Here is a 19,666-nt window from a genome sequence, read left to right as displayed (position 1 = left end):
CCTCCAACCAATAGTTGTCCTGTCAACAGCTCAGGGCCTCTGCTGTTACACTGGTCTATCCCATGAAAAGAAAATTAAATCTGGGGATGTAATGTAGTAAAGAAAGTTTTTTTTCCCCAGAATATTTCTGAAAAAAAACATTCTGAATTTCAGTTTGAGGTTTTCCCAAAGAGCACATACTTGATTATTTTACTCCTAAGCTATGACCTATCTACAGATAAACATTTGTGTTAAATGCGATCTTACTAAAGTGAAGAGTTGTGTCATGTGTACTGTTCTGTGTACTGGATGTTCTGTAGTTCAAAACCAAAAAGAAACAAGCCCTGAGGTGCTGAAGAAGAGCAGTGATATAGTGTGAAGCCAGTTCTCTGACACAGACACACGGAAGCTGAAGAGACTGCGCCTGGACTCGCCTGCGCCTCGGCCCTTTTTGTTTTTAAAGCTGCAAGTCCAGGTCCAGTAACGGAGAATAGAGACATGTGAGTGAAGCACAGTTTCCTGTATGGTAAAACACATTCTTCCATCAGTTTTGAAATCACAAGAAATCCCTTATCTTAGTTTTTACACATCTACAGCAATAATTCATTAACCAGCATACATGTGTCTATTGCTTCTTTGCAGTATTCCCATCATGTTCCTGTATTTCCAATTCAATTCAGTTTACTTTAGACTTTCAGTGGGTTTTGTAACAAGAATCTGTTTTCCCATTTTGGTCAAACCCTTTTTTTTTTTCTTGTCTGGCAACTTCCACTGCATCCAGACGTTGCCTCTCGAATGAAACAAGATTTCAGATGCTCAGACCTGTTTTTACCTGTCATAATGTTCTCACATTCATAGTGATCACCATGCACTCTGGCAAGTTCATGCATTCCTCAACCTTATTCAACCTTCAACATTTCCAGGTCTCCCAATGTAGTGATATTATTTGTCCACAAACACAAGTGATAACACTATCATTTGTCTGAAAGACAAATTATAAGTTTCCTTCTACTAGTCTTAAGACCATGGTACGGTTTAAAGACATTTTGTCTTATTGCTAGCCCAAGTGCTCGCAATCAGGGTTTCTTTCTATTTTTTTATGTTTTTTGGGCTTTCTTTTTTACAAGAGGCCTTTGTTAAAAACCTTTGGCAAATTACAGAAAGACTGTAACATAGTGAACATTTCTATATGTACTTAGGGGGTTAGTTGTTCAAACTGCTAATCTGTTCTTCTCTTCACTGGACAAATTCTCCCGTTTGATCTCACGTCTGAAAGGAAAATATTTTTCTAAGCTTCCATCATGGATATTGCGAGCTACAATAAATTTGAACACAACTGAGCAAAAAAAAAAAAAAAGCTGTAAAGTAGTTAAAAGTTTTTATTAAAAAAGCATTTAAGTCCCTGTCACTTTCCATGGCGCCATGGTTTTTGTTGTGGCCTGGTTAGTTTTTAGTTTCCACTCAAGATACAGAATATGTACAAACAGAGGCAGAGGAAATAGGCCGACCATGAGGACAGACTTAGGGTGGGGGGGATATATATTTACCGAAAATATTATTTTTGTGTTATCTTTTGGGAGCATACCTTGCATATCTCTTCCACCTTGTCAAACAAAAACCAAAATATTCCATGCAAGAATAAATACAAACAGTTCAAGTCATTCAAATGTACAAAACACTAAAATAAAAGTTTATAACTTCCATGATTCTAAGCTCAAAATGCATAAGAGACAGCCTTTGAGAAAGTCCATCTCATACATTTAGTTGAAGAACATCGAGGTCCCTTCACAACAGTGTTTGATTCAGTCCTTAAGACTTATTTCCAAATGATTTAGCTTTCTATCTCAATATTACAAGTCCTCAATGTGCAAAGGCAGGGCAGCAAAAAAATGGGATTCTGCTGATCCAACAATAGGTGATAGATTTTTTTTTGTTGTTGTTAGGAATAATGTTCCTTGTCATGCCAAGTCGTCATCCATGGCTTTGTTTCCAAGTTGCCCCAATTGTCTTTTGCAGAATGTACCGCTCTCTCCTCCCGTCTGATCCGAACAGCGCTGTAACTGGGGACCTTGTCCTCATATTTGGCACGACTAAAAAAGCCACACTGCGGACAAATAAAAGAAAACCTTAAAATTATTTGCAAGAAATATTTTTAACAACCTCCATAGACAGCAAAGCAGATGTAGGTTGTTGCAGCAGCATAATTAAGTTAATCAACAAAGAAGTGTGTTGATTGACTGTGCCTACTTCTGGAGAAGGGATCTATTTAAATAGCCCTGTTATTTCAGACAGGGAGCAAAAAACCTGCAGACAAAGTGACTGCATCTTCAGAGGCAACAAAATGAGGAAAAATAGAAAAGATCAGTGAGTGGAGATAATCAGCGCCAATGATAGTCTTTAAAGCAATAGGTAACCCAGTTATTGCATATCATCCATCACCTTGGCCATGCAAGTAAAACCATACACACATTATCATGTGTGAAGACCTTATTTGGATCATTTCTTTGCAAACATTTTGATTCAGCACCTATATTAGTATATGGAGCAGGATGGGAAAAGTTGAATATCTGACAGATCCAATGTTACCCTCTCACTTTTTATGCATTTGATGTCAGCTTCTCTTTTTCTGATGGGTCCTCTTTATTCTTTTTCTCAAAGACTCCACACTGAAGAGAGGCAAATCATTAGAAACGTGTTTGATCACTTTACCTGCAGTAGCTCTGCTCATGGTGTCAACAGTCCAACAAGTGTATAGAATTGAAATTACATACATGTATGTGCAAAATGTGTTTAACATGAGTCAGTACGGTGTGAACCATAGTTCACTTTTACCTTCCAAAGAAGGAAAGCCAGCAAAGCCAACAACAAGAGGCCGAGTAGGATGGACAGCACGATGATCCACCAAGGCACTCCTCCGTACTGAGCAGAACGCCTCTCTGGAAACACAGACAGTTTCACCTGGAAAACAAAACAAATAAATAAATGAAAACAAAAACATCAGCATTATTTTAGTAGCAGTAGGTTATCTAAGTGAAGCAGCAAATACTCTTTGAAATACTCTTTGAAATATTACACTGTCCGATGCTTTCTCAAAATCTTACACATTACAAGTAAAATCCACTTGTCGTCATCTGCTCCGCTCATATAAAACAAAATGACGGAAACTTGTGATACATCTGCAGTAAATACAATCTTATTTTACTGCAGAGAAGCTTGCAATCGACGATCCAAACACGGAGAGTTTTTGGCAATTCAAAAATATTTTACTATACACTGAAGAAAAAAAAATCCCGTCTCTAATTAGCGGGAAAGTACCAGCGGCTGTGTGTGCTTGTGATGTAAAAAGTCAATATTAATTAAACAAGTATTTAAATATAAGCATTATTTTAGACTTTTTTATGGAAAACTGAATGCAATGTAATAAAAGAAAGAAAAAAAAGTTATTTTATTGTATGTATCATAAAATATGTTTGTACTGTTGTCTCGGCGTTCCTCAGCATAGTGTTTGTCGTTGCGCTATCAACATGGAGAGAGGCCTTCACCAACACCTCCACATGATGAAACTTGGAATAGTCCTGTTTCAAGAGAAAAGAGGGGAAACACTGACTTCAGTCCTCTTTGTTTGAAAAACACATTTGCAAGATAATTTATGCTAAAGATAAAATATAGAAACGCTCTTTAATTCAGTAATTGTCTTGACACTCCATGAAAACTTTATATGACCACAATATGACTTGAAGTAAACATGGTGTTTTATGTGAAAACTATAATTAAATTTTTTGACTTTGAAATCTTTTAATAAAAAAAGAACATTTAAAACTCTGTTTTTTCTTATGTTGGCATGTTTAGTATGCCAACCCAGCACTCTTTGCTTGTGCAATAATACAGATCGACAACCATCAACTAAGTTTGCTAAATAACACAAATTAATCATAACTATGACTCTTTTTTTTCCAAGAAGTATTTTTAGTTGCAACTCATCTCAGTAACAGCTGAGTTAAAAAGGTCCATCCTGGTTACCTCTATAAAGGTGCTATTCCACAGTCGGGACTTCAGAGTGATGAGTGCGTTCCTGTCCAGGTCCCCCAGGGGGCACCTGATTGTCACACAATTTGCTGTACTGCCACATGACTGTAAACACACAGAACAGAGCGATGATTGAAGCTTTCACTCTAACTTGTGGAGCAAGCAATTTAAGCATTATAAAGAGGAAATACTGGTTGTGTCTCGTTACCAAAGTTTCCTTGTTGTCATCTTGGCGTGAAAAAGCGTACTCAGTCTTTTCCTCTGTGATTTCTGCTGCTCTTCTCATTCTGGTTTTAACTGGTTCCTTCAAGCAAAGCAGGAGATTAATCAGTTTCTGCATATTTTAAAATACCTGGGTAGCATGAGTATGTATTCAGTGCTTCTTGATAACTAATCCAAACTGTTTCCTTTAGAAGTCTTTTAATTAATTAATAGAGTACCAGTGTGCAATTTCATTTTAGCTGTGTTCAGTGTTTCTCAGTTCCGGTCCTCAGGCCCGCCTGCCCTGCATGTTTCAGGTGTTTCCCTTCTGCTACACACCTGGATTGAAGCTGTGGGTGAATAACAGCCTTCTGTAATACTTGATGGTCATGCAATTATTTGAATCAGCTGCTCTGGAATAGAGGCACATCTAAAACATGCAGAGCAGAGGGGCCTGAGGACTGGAACTGAGAAAACGCTAGTTTAGGGCCTCAAAGGTTTGTTTGATTCCCATTTGCTTCAAGGCATGTAGAGGGAATGGGAACTATGTGGGAAAACAACATTTTCCTTTTATTTCATCAACTATGCACTACTTTCTAAACGTTTGTCATGTTTATAGTGCTAACATAACAAAATGTAAGTGTACGAATAATCTCTGAATATATTTACTCACCAAGTTCAGTAAGTTCTCTTCTTTGGGTGTGCAGTGTACTTGTTCAACTCCTGTGGAGCTGATCTTCATAAGGTATAGCAGCCATTTTTCATACTTTGTAGATTTTGGCCATTCTATTTGGAGGGTGGCAGTTCCAAGGTCTGTCAGTCTCTTTCCCAAGTTGATTATCTATGATTAGTTGATAAAAGCGTTACTCTCCAATCCAGTCAAAAAGAATATTGGCTTAGACAGTCAATATGATGCAAAAACACATTGTGTACACAGGACGGACAAGCAGCTTCTCTGTACTCACCCTGAACTGGTATGTGACTCCGCTGCCAATGTCGTTTTCAGTCTTCATGGCCATCTCACCCTTGACCTTTCCACTGAAGTAAACCTGAGAGGGCTGGACTTGTCTGGTGGGATGGCGATGCACAGTTAGTTGCCTGAATCAGTACAAGTGTGTGAGTTCCTCACACATCAAAAATCCTTACCCCGATAAGGACATCTGCAACACAATGGCTACCTTAGCCTTTGCTTTCACGGGCATTAGGTTCTGCTGGGTACTCGTCCTGTAAAGTTCACACAATGGTCAACATCAGATTTTAATGAACTGCTGAATAAGTAAGTGAAATCAGAGCCATTCAATGCTTGGAGAGGCAGAATCGGATATTTACGTTTTTAGCACAAGTTCAACCTCCAATTCAGAAGTGCTGACAGAGATGCCCGCTGTACCCAAAATAAGGTAGAATGTTGTCTACAAAAACACACATAAAATATGGTATGTTAAGAATTTCCAATAAACGTTAAATAACATGATGTTATTTAAACATAACGTCTTACTTCGGAGTCACGTTTGAATGGGTTCCCAAGCTCACAGTCAGCCATAGATCCATTTTTATTTGCTATGCAGGTGACTTGCAGCTTCTGCAATTGGCAATAAAGCACACTGAGAACCAGAAACTGGGAACCTGGTGTTGTATGGCACAGAAAGTGTTAAGAGAATATGCAACACCTCTGGTGAGACACGGTAAGCAGAATAGCTCAACGAACTGGGGAAGTTAGCAATCACAGAAGCTTCATATGCATCGTCTCCATGTGGATTTTTCACCGTAACCTCTAGGGCAATGTCCTTTTGGTTGCTGAGTGAGAACACTGGCACGCCATTCTCCCTTTAAAACAAAGTTATTTTTGAGTCTATATGCCAATACAATGCAATCCATCGATTGCATTGTATTATCTCTCTGGTATTAAGGTTGTTACCAGAAACTCACTAGAACAATCAACATGAAAAACAAGAGGGAATATCCGCTTACATGTTCAAAGGAGTGAATTCATCTTCATCAGTCGTTCTGTAGCCGTAGCGATAACTTATCATAAGGTTGCTCTGACATGCGTTATCGTTGCCACATCCCTCTTTAATAAATTCCACCTGCAAACATGTTACAGTCAAAATGCAACGTGCAACATTACAGCCACAAGGCTTTCCGATTAATTCTCGTTACACAACGTGTTACTGTGAAAACACCTTGTTTCTAGTCGGCTGGGCATCATTGGAGTCAAGGGCGGGTGAAAGCTGAGAAGCTTGGGTCTGTCTACGTTTACGTCGAGCATCTTGAATATTCACAGAGACATCGATGGGGATTGCCCGCAGCTTGTCTTTGATATTTTCCTACGGGAGAGAAACATTGTGCAAAGTGTTTTCCAATCCAGGATGTATTTTATCACAAATCCGAAAGTAGACCTACCTGTATAGCAAGTTGACGTGTAAAACACTGTTCCCTTCCTTTTGTGTCCATGGTGATGGTCCCTTTGTATATATTGTTAGCATCGGAGTCAGAAATTTCTGTGAAGGATGCTCTCGGTAAAAGATTGTTTTTCGTCCGGTCAGCATCCGCCTCGAGAGAGTAACCCACCGCTTTACAGGACAGGAGAGGGTACCGGATGTAAAACAAATCAACAAACGACTATAGGTTTGGTTTCAGAGTTTTGTTGTTTGTTAAAAAAAAACACACACACACAAAAACATAACATTTTGCTCAAAGCTGCTAAATGTATCAATATTTGTTAGCTTACTTAATCTTGGAGCATAACTGCTTGGATTAGCAGTGTAGGTGAAACACGTCTTTACTTTCAAGCTGTGGATACAGAGAAGTTAAACCACAATCAGAACCAGCAAACATCCAGCAACAGTTAAAACCTAGTTTGAACCCCAAACACAGACCCTGTCAACAGTTTAGCTGTTGTCAGGTGACAGTAGGGGAGTCTGGCATGAAAAGCACATTCATGGATAATTTCCTCTTTTATAAAAAAAGACAACCAGTAGATGATAAACATATCTCTCCTGGGCTCTCTCCTTCTGGGAGATTCCCGAAATGTTTTCATGCTACAAGAAGTCCATTGTTTTATCATATAAAACACTTCACATGAAAACCCAACAGATTCTATTTTTAAAAAACTTTGCTGTCATTTGGAAATAATTTATTCTACTGGTTAAAAAAAAGAAAAAAAAATAGAAATGGAGATTGTCCGTTTTACCACCAAATGTTCATGAACCCCATATTGTGCATCATGCTGATAAGTGAATGGTATTTCCTTTTGTTCATAAATAAAGAAAATGAAGCTTTTGTTCAAAAAAGCAATCTTTTTTTTCAAGAAATGGGGGTTTGCAGTAAAAGTTCCTCCACAGACTGAAGAAGAGACAAAGGAGTCAGTCGTACCAGAAAGTGTTGCCGCAGTTCTTCTGGCTGAGGTTGATTTTACTTGGTGAAAACGTAATTTTCTTCTGGATGTGTACAACTGGTCTGGCTCTGTGAAGAAACGGTTCAGGAACAATCTCAGCAAATAACACTAAGCGGCAGTCCATCAGATCGACACATCAGCTTTGACTTTCTCACCTATAGACAAAGACAGAGTCTGAAAGGGATCCAACAGCCAGGTCTGGATACGAGTTCTTATCCAGGTCCATGTTGCCTGCTAATGAATAGCCAAACTGCCTCACTCCAGCAGACTTACTGGACAAAACCTAAAACACAAGCTTTGTTTACTGTATAAAAAGACATCTTTATTTGGTGTCCAATGGAAATAAACTAGTAAATGCATTATTTTGAAGACTAAAGACACAACGGTAGGTTGAACAGCAACGGCAAAGTCATCAATTCAGCATTAAAACATGGAAAAAATAATATGACTGTGTCATGTAAACGTATAATGACAGTAAAATAATCTTACAGAACCTTAGGTGAAGATACAATATTAGATTTTGTCACGACACAAACACTATTTTTAACATGTATTGTTTGAAATATGATGATGCTGATGTTTTTAAAAGAGCTCATCTCTTTAACTACATCTCCTGAACTGGATGACCTCTGCTCAGGCTTGACATTTTTCACTCATCTCTGCGCTTTTCTATTTTTTTTTTTATTTGGTAAGTTTACTGTTTATAATTCTGCGCAATACTTAGCTGCTTCTGCTATGAAATAAATTGCACTATTTTACATACCTGTGATGCCTTGTCTGTGATTCCTCCTCTGGCTGATCCATGGTAAATGTAAACTTTGCCAGCGCCGCTGTCTTCATGAGGAGCTCCGACTGCAAAATCTGACAGCAGAGCAGAATGCGACAACGTCTTCTCTGGGTACCAGATTTCAAGAGCGATCAACAACAGCACGCACAAATTATGCCTCCTTACCTTGGTAACCGTCCTGGTTGATATCACCAAGGTTTTCCACGGCGAGGCCAAACATAGAAACTGCAGGTCCATCTATTCTTATTGGTTCGACTTCGTTCCACTTTCCAGCCTTGTTGATGTAAACGTAGACAGCTCCTCCAATTTCCGAGTCCTTCTCAAAGTACTGAGGGGCTCCAACAACTATGTCATCCCAGCTAGAGAACAAGAAGACCACAGACTCATTAGAGTACAGTGAAATTGTGGACAATGAGAGCAGATGTTAGGAATGTGTTGGTTAACTCTGCACTCTTACCCATCCCCGTTGAGATCCAGCACAGTCAGATCGTATCCGAAAGAGGAAGCCAGGCCCTCCCCTTTGAGGGTGAACTCCTCAAGAAGGACCCTGCTGAATTCTCCACCTTTCTTTAGCAGAAACACCGCTCCACTGTAGTAAGCTCTGGGAGCTCCTGCCACCACCGTCAGCTGACCCTTGTTGGTCAAAGATTTTCCAGAGTCCAGAGAGAAACCTAAAACAATGTGTTTATGAAATAATTCACATTAGAGGGAAGTAAATTGGTAACATTAACAGATTTGGTATTGTTGCAGTACCATACTGCATTATTGATATTGCTGCCTTTAAATATTTCACATTGTGTCCAATCACAGCCATTTTTGTATTTATTTTTGCCTATTTTGTTAGTAGGAAATGTGATAGATCAACACAGAGTGCCAAATAATTGTGAAGAGCAAGGACAGGATACTCCTGGACCTAACAAAATGCATTAAAGTGTCTTGTTGACAACGTGTAATCAGATGCGAGTCCCCCTCACTTGTCCTGCATTGAAATAAGTAGAAATATAACTGCATATTTTACCCATGTAACTGTTGGGAGGAGAAGGAACCAGGTCAGGCTTTTTCTCAGTCTCATCTCCTGCCTCAAATGGTCCATCATCATAGATACCCATATCTATAAAGGTGTCATTCTTTTGCTCCAATCGTACCACACCTTAAAGCAGGGAGCAGAGAAAAAGCAGAAAAAGATTATTTTACTTGCAATCAAGTAAAATAATGAAGAATAATGTCAAACGTATGGCACAGTATGTACATCAGTAGCAAATTCATTTGTCAAAAAAACTGAGCTCCAAGAAAAAGTATGAGATGTTTATATGACTTGTAAATTTGAACCACCTTTCCAGTTGTAAGCTCCGGGAGCCCCGAAGATGAAGTAGTGGAAGTCCTTGTCGAATGTAGCAGAGATGCCCTGCTGGCAGGAACCGAACCTTTCGTGGCCTCTGTTCCGGTTGTTACAGAAATGCCAGCTTCCGCCATCTTCACTTGAACTGGGATCGATGGTTAAATCCTGACTCAGCACATAGCAACGGCCAATGATGTCACGAGATTCATGAAGAGAGTCGACGTTTTTCTGCCGCTTGTAGCGATGGGCACAAGTCTGCCAGGGAGAGGGATTAGAGGTAAAGATGGCTAGATTTTTGTCTTTAAGAAGTGTGTTTTTTGTATGTGCGCGTGTGTTAGGTTGGTTGATCTCATTGTGGTCTAAGTGTGATGACAAAATTAGATTCTTACTAAAACTTTGCCTCCTGGTCCCTGACTGCTGACTGTCACCCCCATCCACTGGTTCTCTTTGTTTTCATTTTCTGAATCCTCTATGAAAAGAGACAAAAAAACGAGAGAAAGACAAAAGTGATATCTTTTAATAACAGCATGAGTTGATCTGAAATATTTATTAAATCCACAGATTGAGCTTGTGAAACAAGTACAGATTACAATTAAAATCTGTGTATTTACAACCCCTAAAATGTAAACAGGGTTAGAAAAGAACAGTAAAATGTATTTTTTTATAAGGCTGAGTTATTAGCTGTGTGGCATTAATTCCCTTGGCGGGTGAAAGGACACATTGCAGTGGTACAGTTTCTACCTGGTGGCTAACGCTAACTCAGAGAAAAGTGTGAACAGGAAACACACAAAATCAATGAATCCCCGGGTGGAATTTTATAGATAAATATGGCAAGTTAAAATATAGCATTTTATTTATTCATTTATTTTTGGGCAGGGGAAAGGACTTTGACTTTGGTTGGGTCACAGTCTGTCTCAATTTATAAGGTACCAAAAAGTCTGGCTTTGTTTTGCAAATCCATAAAGAACAGATCTGGATTAGTAAGATTAAATTTTTTCAATCATTTAGAATTTGGTTCTAAATCCACAAAGAGAAACCAACAAAGGATCCAGACCACATCACAAATTAACTCAGAGGTCAAGCTTTTGAACTGTGGGAAGAGGCCAGTGTTCATGAACCCTCAATAAAAGAGAATAAAGTTCTTAACATAATATGTTAGGGTAACTATTTTTAAAAATTTCAAAGGGTCAATAGTGTGATTCTCAAAAAACTATAAATCAGTGAGTGAAATGAGGGCTTATGGACAAAGAACATTTACTCATTCAGACATATTTTTATTGATATGAGAGAGAAAAAAGTAATATATATTAAAGAGACTAACAACATTTTTGATGCCTTTAATGATCACCTGTCTGTATTTATAATTCCCTACATGTTTAAAGCCATATCTTACCATTATCATCAAAGACAACTCTTGAACACGCATCAGAGTTGGAGCTCATTTCACATTTGTACATTCCTCCTGTCACCTTAGATTTTTGACCATTCAGTGCTTTGGCTTGTGGTGCTCCAACCAGTAGTCTGGAATAAACACACAAACATGAAAACAGTTTATTCTTTTATAGGTGCAAAGCAGTCTCTTGCATTCCCCTCTTGCATGTGTCAAACGGTAGTCAGGAGATGAAACACAAATGAGTGAGCACATCAGCCGCCATGATGTTACACAGTGCTCTCCTGTGGATGCCTGGATGAGGGTTTCTACTGTGCAGAAGATTTCACATACACACATACAATTCTTTGAATGGAAAGCTGTCCCACTCATGACTCTAAAAACTCAAACACAGTGTATTTTGGCCTTAAATAGCTGCAAGTCCTGATATTACTTCAAGTGATTCTAATGAGATGCTAAAAAATGACCCAAGCGATATGAGTTTTTTCTGGCTATTTTGAGAAGAGTTAGGCAAATATTTCTACACCCTACTGATCAGCTGCCAGAAAAATTACAACAATCCTTTCACTTGCAAGAAAAACAAATATTTAGAAACATTTCATGAGCAATATTAAAAGCAGAGGAGTACCACGCAACTCTCGTATTATGGTAGCTTCAGCTTGTTGGGCTCCCGGTCTCACTTTATGAAGGCCACAATAACAGAAAGTAATAATTGTTACAATTACAAAGTAGACTTCACAAACTTATTCTGCTTATACCAAAGCTATTAAAAAAACTGAAAAGTTGTTTTGTAGCATTTACTACCTGATCCACAGATCATTACCGGGGTGACAAAGTGATTCCATTTTTTGATATTTTGCAATAATTATTGCAATATAATTGATACCATTATCAATTATAATGGCGTAATTGATAGCGAAACATACTTCATAGTCCTTTTGACAATTCATCTGACTACATACAGTCGGATCGCCACAAGTACCATACAGTCTTCATTACATTAAATCAGATAAACCACTTTTAGATGGAAAACAATGCATCCTCAGAGAATCTACTGAGAAGGACTGTGCAGCAGAGCAGAGACCCACCAAATGTGATTAGCATATTTGCAACACAGACCTAACTTGTCTACATGTTGATCTGCATATGAAAGACATGAAACTATTTATCTACATTTCAGAGAGCATAAATTATGATGCATGTTAACATATTGAACACTCAGAAGAGTTAGCAAAAACAATAAATCATGTTAGGGAACACTTCACATGCTGTTAACAGCCCCTCTGTGTATTTAAATATATATTTTAGGATTTGTTAATTTTTTAAGACTAGGCAGCAGGAAGATAAGCAACTGCATGTAGGAACAGACTTTTTTTGCAAAACAGGCAAGTGTACAATGTTTATCCCGTTTCTCACCACTGGATGGGTTTGGCCTTGTGTCAGAACCACACAACTATAATTTGTGTCCTCATCCACCCATCGTGTGTCCAATCAAACTTTTCTTTTAACTGGAAGCAGGAACTGTGTGAGACTGGAAATTTGATATCACAGAGGCTGGAGACGATTCTACACATTGAGTAAACAAACAAGAATTATCCTGAACAATAAACATTCATCTGAATTATGCGGGACAGCAACCATGTTTACATGGAAGGGGAGAATAATGAATTGAAAAAGTGTAAAATGTTGTCACAGGTAAAAAAAAAATACAATTAAAGACAAAGAACAAAGTTACTCTTTACATAGAATTGACAGACAAGAAGAATCAATTCCAACTAATTAAAATTACTCAGCTGATTATCATCAGATGTAAAAATCTCTGCAATGCAGTTGCTTTGGTAGTTTGATAATCAACAGCATGCAGGAAAGTATAATAAAGACTTCATCAGTTACCTTGAAAAAACAATTGTTACTACCTATTAATCTGGGAAAAGTTATCAGACCACTTCAAAAGTATATGAAGTTCATACTTCTGCAGTAACAACAGAAAGTTATCAATATTCTCAGGACTGTATGTTCCAACAAATCCACCCCAATGCTCTGAGGAAATTAGTCTAAAAGTCCTACTTAAAAAGTTGAAAATTAGATACATGTTAGTAAAAGAAAAGGTCAAAATGGAAAGCTGTTTCTTTCTGAAACAGTTTTCAGAAAGAAACAGTGCAAGTTGGCAGCGCAACTTAGATCTGCATGGCTGCCTGTGAATGAATCATAAGACATCCAAACAATGAGATATACCAAAGTAGAGACTGAAGATCAAAATGTGCAGCACCGTATTTAGCAAAAATATTATTTTTTAGCAGCCACAGAACCTAAGAACCTCACAATCACAAAATTCAAACTTTAATTCCTTTACATCATGATGTAAAGGAAATTGCAGCAAATTGACAACACAAAGAGGGAAAAAAATGACATGTTGCAACATCTCAGTCAAAGTCCAGACTTCAACCTGATTGAAACGATGTGGCGGGGCCTCAAGACAGCTCTGCAAAAACAAGAGCCCACAAGCCACAAGAAACTGAAGCAATGCTGGGCAAAAACTACCCACAGCAATGCATGAGAATTATTAAGTCATATGCAATAGCTGCTACTAAAGATGGTCCAGTAAGCCAATTAAAGACGGACGGTAGTTTTTCCAATAATGGTATTAGCAGTGATAGAAACTTTATTTCTGCATAGACAGGAATCTTTTTCATTACATTTGGGGTGATTGGTATGTCAAAAATGACTCTCCCAAGTTTCAGCTGCAATATTATGCAAATGAAAAACAACCAAGCTTGGTCATCAAATTATTTCAAAAACATGTGATTATTTTATATGGCATTGTATAATTCACAACACCAACTTATGAAAAGGAACAGAGGCTGATGCCAACAGACACGTTGCATCTTTATCAGCACACAAGGCTTCGAGACAAAGAGTTGAAGTGCTGACAAGACGTGATAAAACTGACCCTCTGCTCCAATGACAACCACTCAATTGCTTATCATTTACCACCAGCAGAAGCAGCCCTAAGAGGCAGGCTTTGACCACAGGAAGAGTGTGTTTGGGCCTAAGTGAAACATGCTTGACACAGACACACACAAACCCTAACCAGCCACTTTATGAAACACCCTTGTTAACAGGGATTCAGCCAATCCCACTGCAGGCCACTCCTGCATTTACTCATCAACCTTATCAGAATCAGCTTTTTTGCCCAAGTTTGTGCCAACTTTAATAGAAGTAAGATTAAGGATAAAGTCATATTGTGAATATGTATGCACAGTCATTTTTTATATTAAAAAGTGAAGAAGAAAAAAAAAAGACATGTAGACTGAGGTCATAAAAATGTGGCGGTTGGTTTTAGCAAATCAGAAGTAAAAACTTTTCAGGCTGTTTTTTTGTTTGTTTGTTTGTTTGTTTACATTTCATTCTTTTACATTTTATGCACCAACATTGTGAAACACTTTACTACCAGATGTCAGACAGGCATCGTTTGAGTCCAAATTAAGGATCCATTTGCTTTAAATAGTGAATAGAACATGAAATGTTGCCAGTTTTTTCATCCTTTTACTGCATTTTAGATGTTTTTAAACTGTAACTTTAGCCTCACTGTTGGTTGTAAATTTTCAGTGAAGCACTTGATTTAAAGTGCTTTATAGTTTGTTTGTTTTTTGTGCATATGTCGGGGATCTTTAGGCTTTTTGACCAATGTACTCATCTTCTAATGACTGCATGCACCATGTTAACACAATGCTTTAATCATCACAAACTGATACCGACCTGATAGTGAGTTTACTACATCTCCACCATGACCAAATCTCAATTCAGTAGAGCCATGGATGTGAGTAAGAACTGCTTGATGCTCTCATGTCAATAAGGACCAACGGTAAAGCTTCAAAACGCCTTGTTGAATCTTGAAAAAAGGCAGAAATATGTCCTAGAAAGTATTGTCTGATACAGTGATTGCTTTCAGAGGCGGCAGCATGGTACACACTGGCTCCAGTGCCCACTGGAGAAACATGAAAGAGGTATGCCATTTGTATAGCAGCTGACTTTCTGCCTTCTTGGACAGAGTGTGTTGCTTAGCAGCATCCTGTAGCTCTCTATGAACTGCCAAATGGGTTGCAGATCCGCAAATCCATGACAACAGTTACCCAACTTTTCCCTCTGTCTGCATTGAGTTTGCTGGATCTGACAGGCTGAATAATAGCTGGGTTTGGTGCCCAGATATAAAACTGATTTACAGTCTTTTCAACATTCCTGAAACAGTTACCTTCAGCTCCTTCCCTTTTGATGTTAGATAGCCTTAAATAACTGGAGGCCATGGGGACGGAGGCCTAAATCTGATGTGCATGCTTCTTCTTTATCAAATACACAAACCACATGCTTCCACATATAACGCTAACCTCAGCACAAACATTCACAGTACCTCCCAATTTCCCCAACTGGCTGTGTTGCTTTCTCCTCTGTCTAACGGCACATATCTCAGTGCTTTGAGCTTCATGCTCATCTTCTTTCTTCCTTTAATTATCAAACACACGTGCATATATTTACAAAACTCATACAGGTTTTCTCCTATCCTGAAGGTACAAATGAAAGTCGTCATTTCAGAAAATAAGAGACCGTGAAGGATATAAATGTGAATGACAGGCAATGGAAGGGCTGTGACTCACCAAGCACACCCAGCTGTAAAACAAGCCAACACTTAAGCATACATGCTGTTGCAAAAGACCTCCAAGAATACTCAGGGGGAAAAAAAATTAACAGTAAGCACAATTTAACTATCTGCCTCCTCTTCTTTTTCCTTAGGTGTAGGATGCACGAAGCAGCACACTGAGTGGTCTAAAATGTTGCTAAATATGAATAGTTCTCAGTTGCAACATGCAATTGCACCACTAAAGCATGCCAAGCAAGCACTGGAGCAAACATTCACATGCAGCATACAGTGATACAGAAAATTACACATATCAGAGATTACAGTTTTATAACAGTAACATGAGCACCATGCACCACTGTGGTAAAACAACCCACAGAAATCTGGCATAGAGTTGTATTGCAGTTTAGTAGACAACAATAGCTGTACTGCCCTTTTACAAAGAGAACCAGTCAAAATTCCAAGATCGATTTTCATCCCAGACAATAATAATAATAAACACCATCATGAGATGCCAGAACAAGCTGACATTTGGCTCAATTCTCTCCAATTTAGTGGATCTGTCTGCGCTCAGTAGTTCAGTATTTAATTTTATAACCTGAGAAAAGGGGGACTCTGTGGACGCCTTGGCCTCATGCTGGTGACCATGTGTCTTTCATTTAAACACAGATTGGAATATAAGCAGCAGTGTGTAGAGCTGCAGTAAAATGATGTAAAAAATTTTACATTTCAGAGCTTTAGACACATCTGAATGTAAGCAGATCATAGGAATTTACACCGGGTGAGAATCTTTTCTGTCGTTCAGACTGTGGCAGTTTTTGATATGAGCAAATTGCTTTGTCACTTGCATTTTTCTATTGTACATATTCATAATACCAAAATAGCAAGGTGGTATTCCCTGATTCGATGCAACCACGGTAAGAAAATGTGACGGTACACTGTATTTGACTAAGGTTCCCATCGGATTTGCTACTAGTTTATTCATTTTTTGGATTTGCACATTCTGATTTAGGACTTCTACAAAGGGTAATTTTATGTTATCTTTTTATTTTTTTATTTTAAGGTTTTAATTTGACTTTCATCCTGTGCAATTCTGCCAAATAATTTAGAAATCTGTTAGTGGGAATATGTGAAGTAAAAACATGCAACAATTTATAATGAAAGTGTTCCCACCCTTCAACAAATACTTTGTTGAAGCAACCTTTCACCCAACTACTGCATCCAAGGTAAAAGTCTATCAGCATGTCACATCTTGACTCGCCACTATTTGCTCACTCTACCTTGCAGAAAGTCTCCTAATCTATTTGATTATCAGGATATGTCTCTTGCCCGCAGTCATCTTTTGATTATATGGATGTACGCTTAGACTCACTGTGATGCCAAAAATGAAACCTCTCGACATTTTCAGCTTTCTAGCAGATACCTGAAGGTTTCGGGATCCAAACTCGACGATGGTTGGAAGACCTGATCATTGTATGCACATAAGCAAAACCTTGCAAGATTTAGATGTACTCCTTGCCATACACGCTTGAATTAAATGTCTAAACTGCCTCACCAGAATGCAGTTAAGCTTCACAGAGTTAAGTTAATGAGCTAATATTGAAGCCAGGTCTGTTGAAGCAGAGAGACATAAAAGTTGCAGGACCCCGGCCCTTTAAAGACCGGAGTTTGAGACCACTGCTCTCAACTATGGCTTTAGCTTACGAACACAAATGAGGAGATCACAGGAATCCTGCTAGGACAGCTGAGCTTTATTTCACGACAATTAGTGTAACTATAATTTTAGAACAACTGTGAAAGTTCAATGAGACCTGTTGGATTAAAAGGTGTTTCAACAATGTATTTGCTTAAGGGTGTATACAGTTATGAAACTAGATTTCTGCAACTTTTTACACTTCCCTTCAAACAGATTTATTAGACTTCATTTGATGTCTACAGGTTATATGTCATATTAAATGCAGAAAATGTTTTCAAAGAATTTAACAGTCCAAGTAACAAAAACTTGCCATTATTAGAGGAGTTTGTACTTTGAGTGAGTAAAGTGCTGTACTCACTTTTGCCTACAGCTCAAAAAAAGCTGTACTCAGAAAAGCAGACAGAAAAACCTGAGTATTGATTATTTCGGCATTAAAAGCAGCCACGAAAAGCATTTTATGCATTTTTCAAACATGGTTTGTACTGCTCTGTAAATACAGTCTGTCTGAAATGTTCAAAATATGTATGTTACCAACTTAAAATATCCCTATTTACAAACAAGTGAATCTAACTCCAAGATATTTGACAATTAAAACACATAATATAAATTAGCACATGTTGACCATTAGTATTTTTCAAGCCCTACCAGAAACACACTTAGTCAAACTTTGAAGGCTTTCCTCAGATACTGAACATACAAATAAAATTCAATATCCAGTGCCAGTGTGGAATATTGTATCACAACATAAATGCGCGATACAATATCACACATTACCTGTTGTGATTTCAAATCCAGCATCTATGTCAAAGCAAGTTGAATTGAACAAAATGTTATGCTTCGATTGTTGACTATGTGTTTCATGCCTTTGTACCTTTTGTGTTTCAACTGCCTTGTTGCTGAAATGTGCTACACAAATAAACTTGAGTGATTGTGCAGAATAACTGTTCAAATCCTCAAATTTTCTCTAAGCAGATGCTTATAGTCTCTTAAAAATCCTGGCCTCAGTTTTGTCAGAAGACAGAAAAGGGCTAATCCTTTGCGCAAGCGTGTTTCAAACCTTTAGAGGAAGTCCAATAAAAACTGATAATGAGTAACCTAGGGAAATATTAACAAGTGCACACTTGGTGTTTAACTCACGACAGGTGCTCAAATGTTAGGAATAACATTAGCGATGGAATGTGGCGGGCTCAAAGACATCCTGGCGAGAAAGAAAAAAAAAAACTTTTAACAACCTGTGACATACCTGAGCTCTCACATTACTGCCTCACAGCACTCTGTTGACACTTAATTGGCTCCCAGGCTCGTTTTTAAAACGAGTTCACTGGCCCTGAAGACACTTTAAGAACCTTAAATAAACTATCGTCTAATCTGCAATGAAGTCTTAATTACATGGATACTCGGGTTATTTTAAAAGAAGAAGGAAAAGGCGCAGTTTAAACTCGTAGGACGCCACAAGCAACGGTGTCCCTCCGAGCCAAGGCATTGTTTTCTTACATTCTCTTGTCCTCCGGATAAAGCTGCCGGTGCATGGCGAGAGAGAATCCGAACAGGCTGCCTGGGTCCCCGTCTCTCCTCAGGACGTCCTCGCCGTCCAAGTTAAACGCAGAGAGCGGCCCGCCGCGTGCCAGCAACAAGGCGAGCAGCCACAGTCCGCGGGTGGTGGTGGTGCCCTCCATGGGAGACAGCGCAAGTTCCCAGACGAGAAGAAAGGTGAGTCTTTGGTGCAGAAGGTGCAGAGTGCGACAGACAGGGACTTGGAGGGCTGAGTGTAGTCCACAGGCAGCCCCTCCTACTGGCCTTTCAGCCACACTCACCAGCCCACCACACCTCAAAACAATAACACAACAAAACAAAGCAGTACAAGACGAGAGGAAACCACTGGATTTAGAATAATATATTTTTCATAAATAAAATTAAAAAAATCTGAGCATTGTGCCAAGCACCAGATGAATTCAAGAACAATGAATTGTCTTCAGACAGCACCTAAACATCATCTACATTTGCGTCATCTAAGTATGAATACAGTTTCTCCATGAAGGCCTCAAAGGATGTTTGAGTATTAATATTAATGAAGAAATTAATTAGCACCATTAAAGGCAAAGGAAAACAGCAGACAGGTGAGGGGCAAAGTTGTTCCCGCATTTGAGATAGAGTACTGAAAGATTTAAATGTCTCTCAGAGACCTGCTCAATCTGTCACCCAAAAAGTGGAAAGAGAACGA

The 19,666-nt window shown here is 38.6% G+C and overlaps 1 protein-coding gene across 3 annotated transcripts; it reads right to left on the bottom strand.

The window, feature by feature from the left end:
* Nucleotides 1–1,338: 1,338 nt before the first annotated feature.
* Nucleotides 1,339–19,194, bottom strand: LOC129361680 (integrin alpha-6-like). 3 transcript variants are annotated; one of them, XM_055032690.1, is made up of 26 exons: nt 18,940–19,194; nt 11,120–11,247; nt 10,116–10,195; nt 9,720–9,981; nt 9,406–9,537; nt 8,845–9,058; nt 8,553–8,746; nt 8,364–8,461; nt 7,756–7,883; nt 7,579–7,668; nt 6,935–6,996; nt 6,607–6,776; nt 6,387–6,530; nt 6,175–6,290; nt 5,874–6,030; nt 5,702–5,785; nt 5,536–5,615; nt 5,353–5,430; nt 5,172–5,274; nt 4,880–5,047; nt 4,214–4,309; nt 4,000–4,110; nt 3,456–3,554; nt 2,812–2,937; nt 2,574–2,645; nt 1,969–2,083 (listed from the first exon to the last, which is right to left on the bottom strand). In XM_055032690.1, the coding sequence occupies exons 1-25, from the start codon at nt 19,119–19,121 to the stop codon at nt 2,577–2,579; spliced, it is 3,171 nt and encodes a 1,056-aa protein (XP_054888665.1). In that variant the 5' UTR covers nt 19,122–19,194; the 3' UTR covers nt 1,969–2,083; nt 2,574–2,576. The 3 variants fall into 3 exon arrangements, with proteins under 3 accessions (XP_054888664.1, XP_054888665.1, XP_054888666.1); XM_055032691.1 differs by having other exon boundaries at nt 1,987–2,083; nt 2,566–2,645; XM_055032689.1 differs by lacking the exon at nt 2,574–2,645 and having other exon boundaries at nt 1,339–2,083.
* Between the last annotated feature and the right edge of the window lie 472 nt (nt 19,195–19,666).

The sequence above is a fragment of the Poeciliopsis prolifica genome, unplaced genomic scaffold (assembly GCF_027474105.1).
Source record: "Poeciliopsis prolifica strain line A6 unplaced genomic scaffold, Auburn_PproV2 SCAFFOLD008, whole genome shotgun sequence".
Lineage (NCBI taxonomy): Eukaryota > Metazoa > Chordata > Actinopteri > Cyprinodontiformes > Poeciliidae > Poeciliopsis > Poeciliopsis prolifica.
The sequence above is the reverse complement of the archived record's forward strand: the minus strand, read 5'-3'. Positions and strand labels throughout refer to the sequence as shown.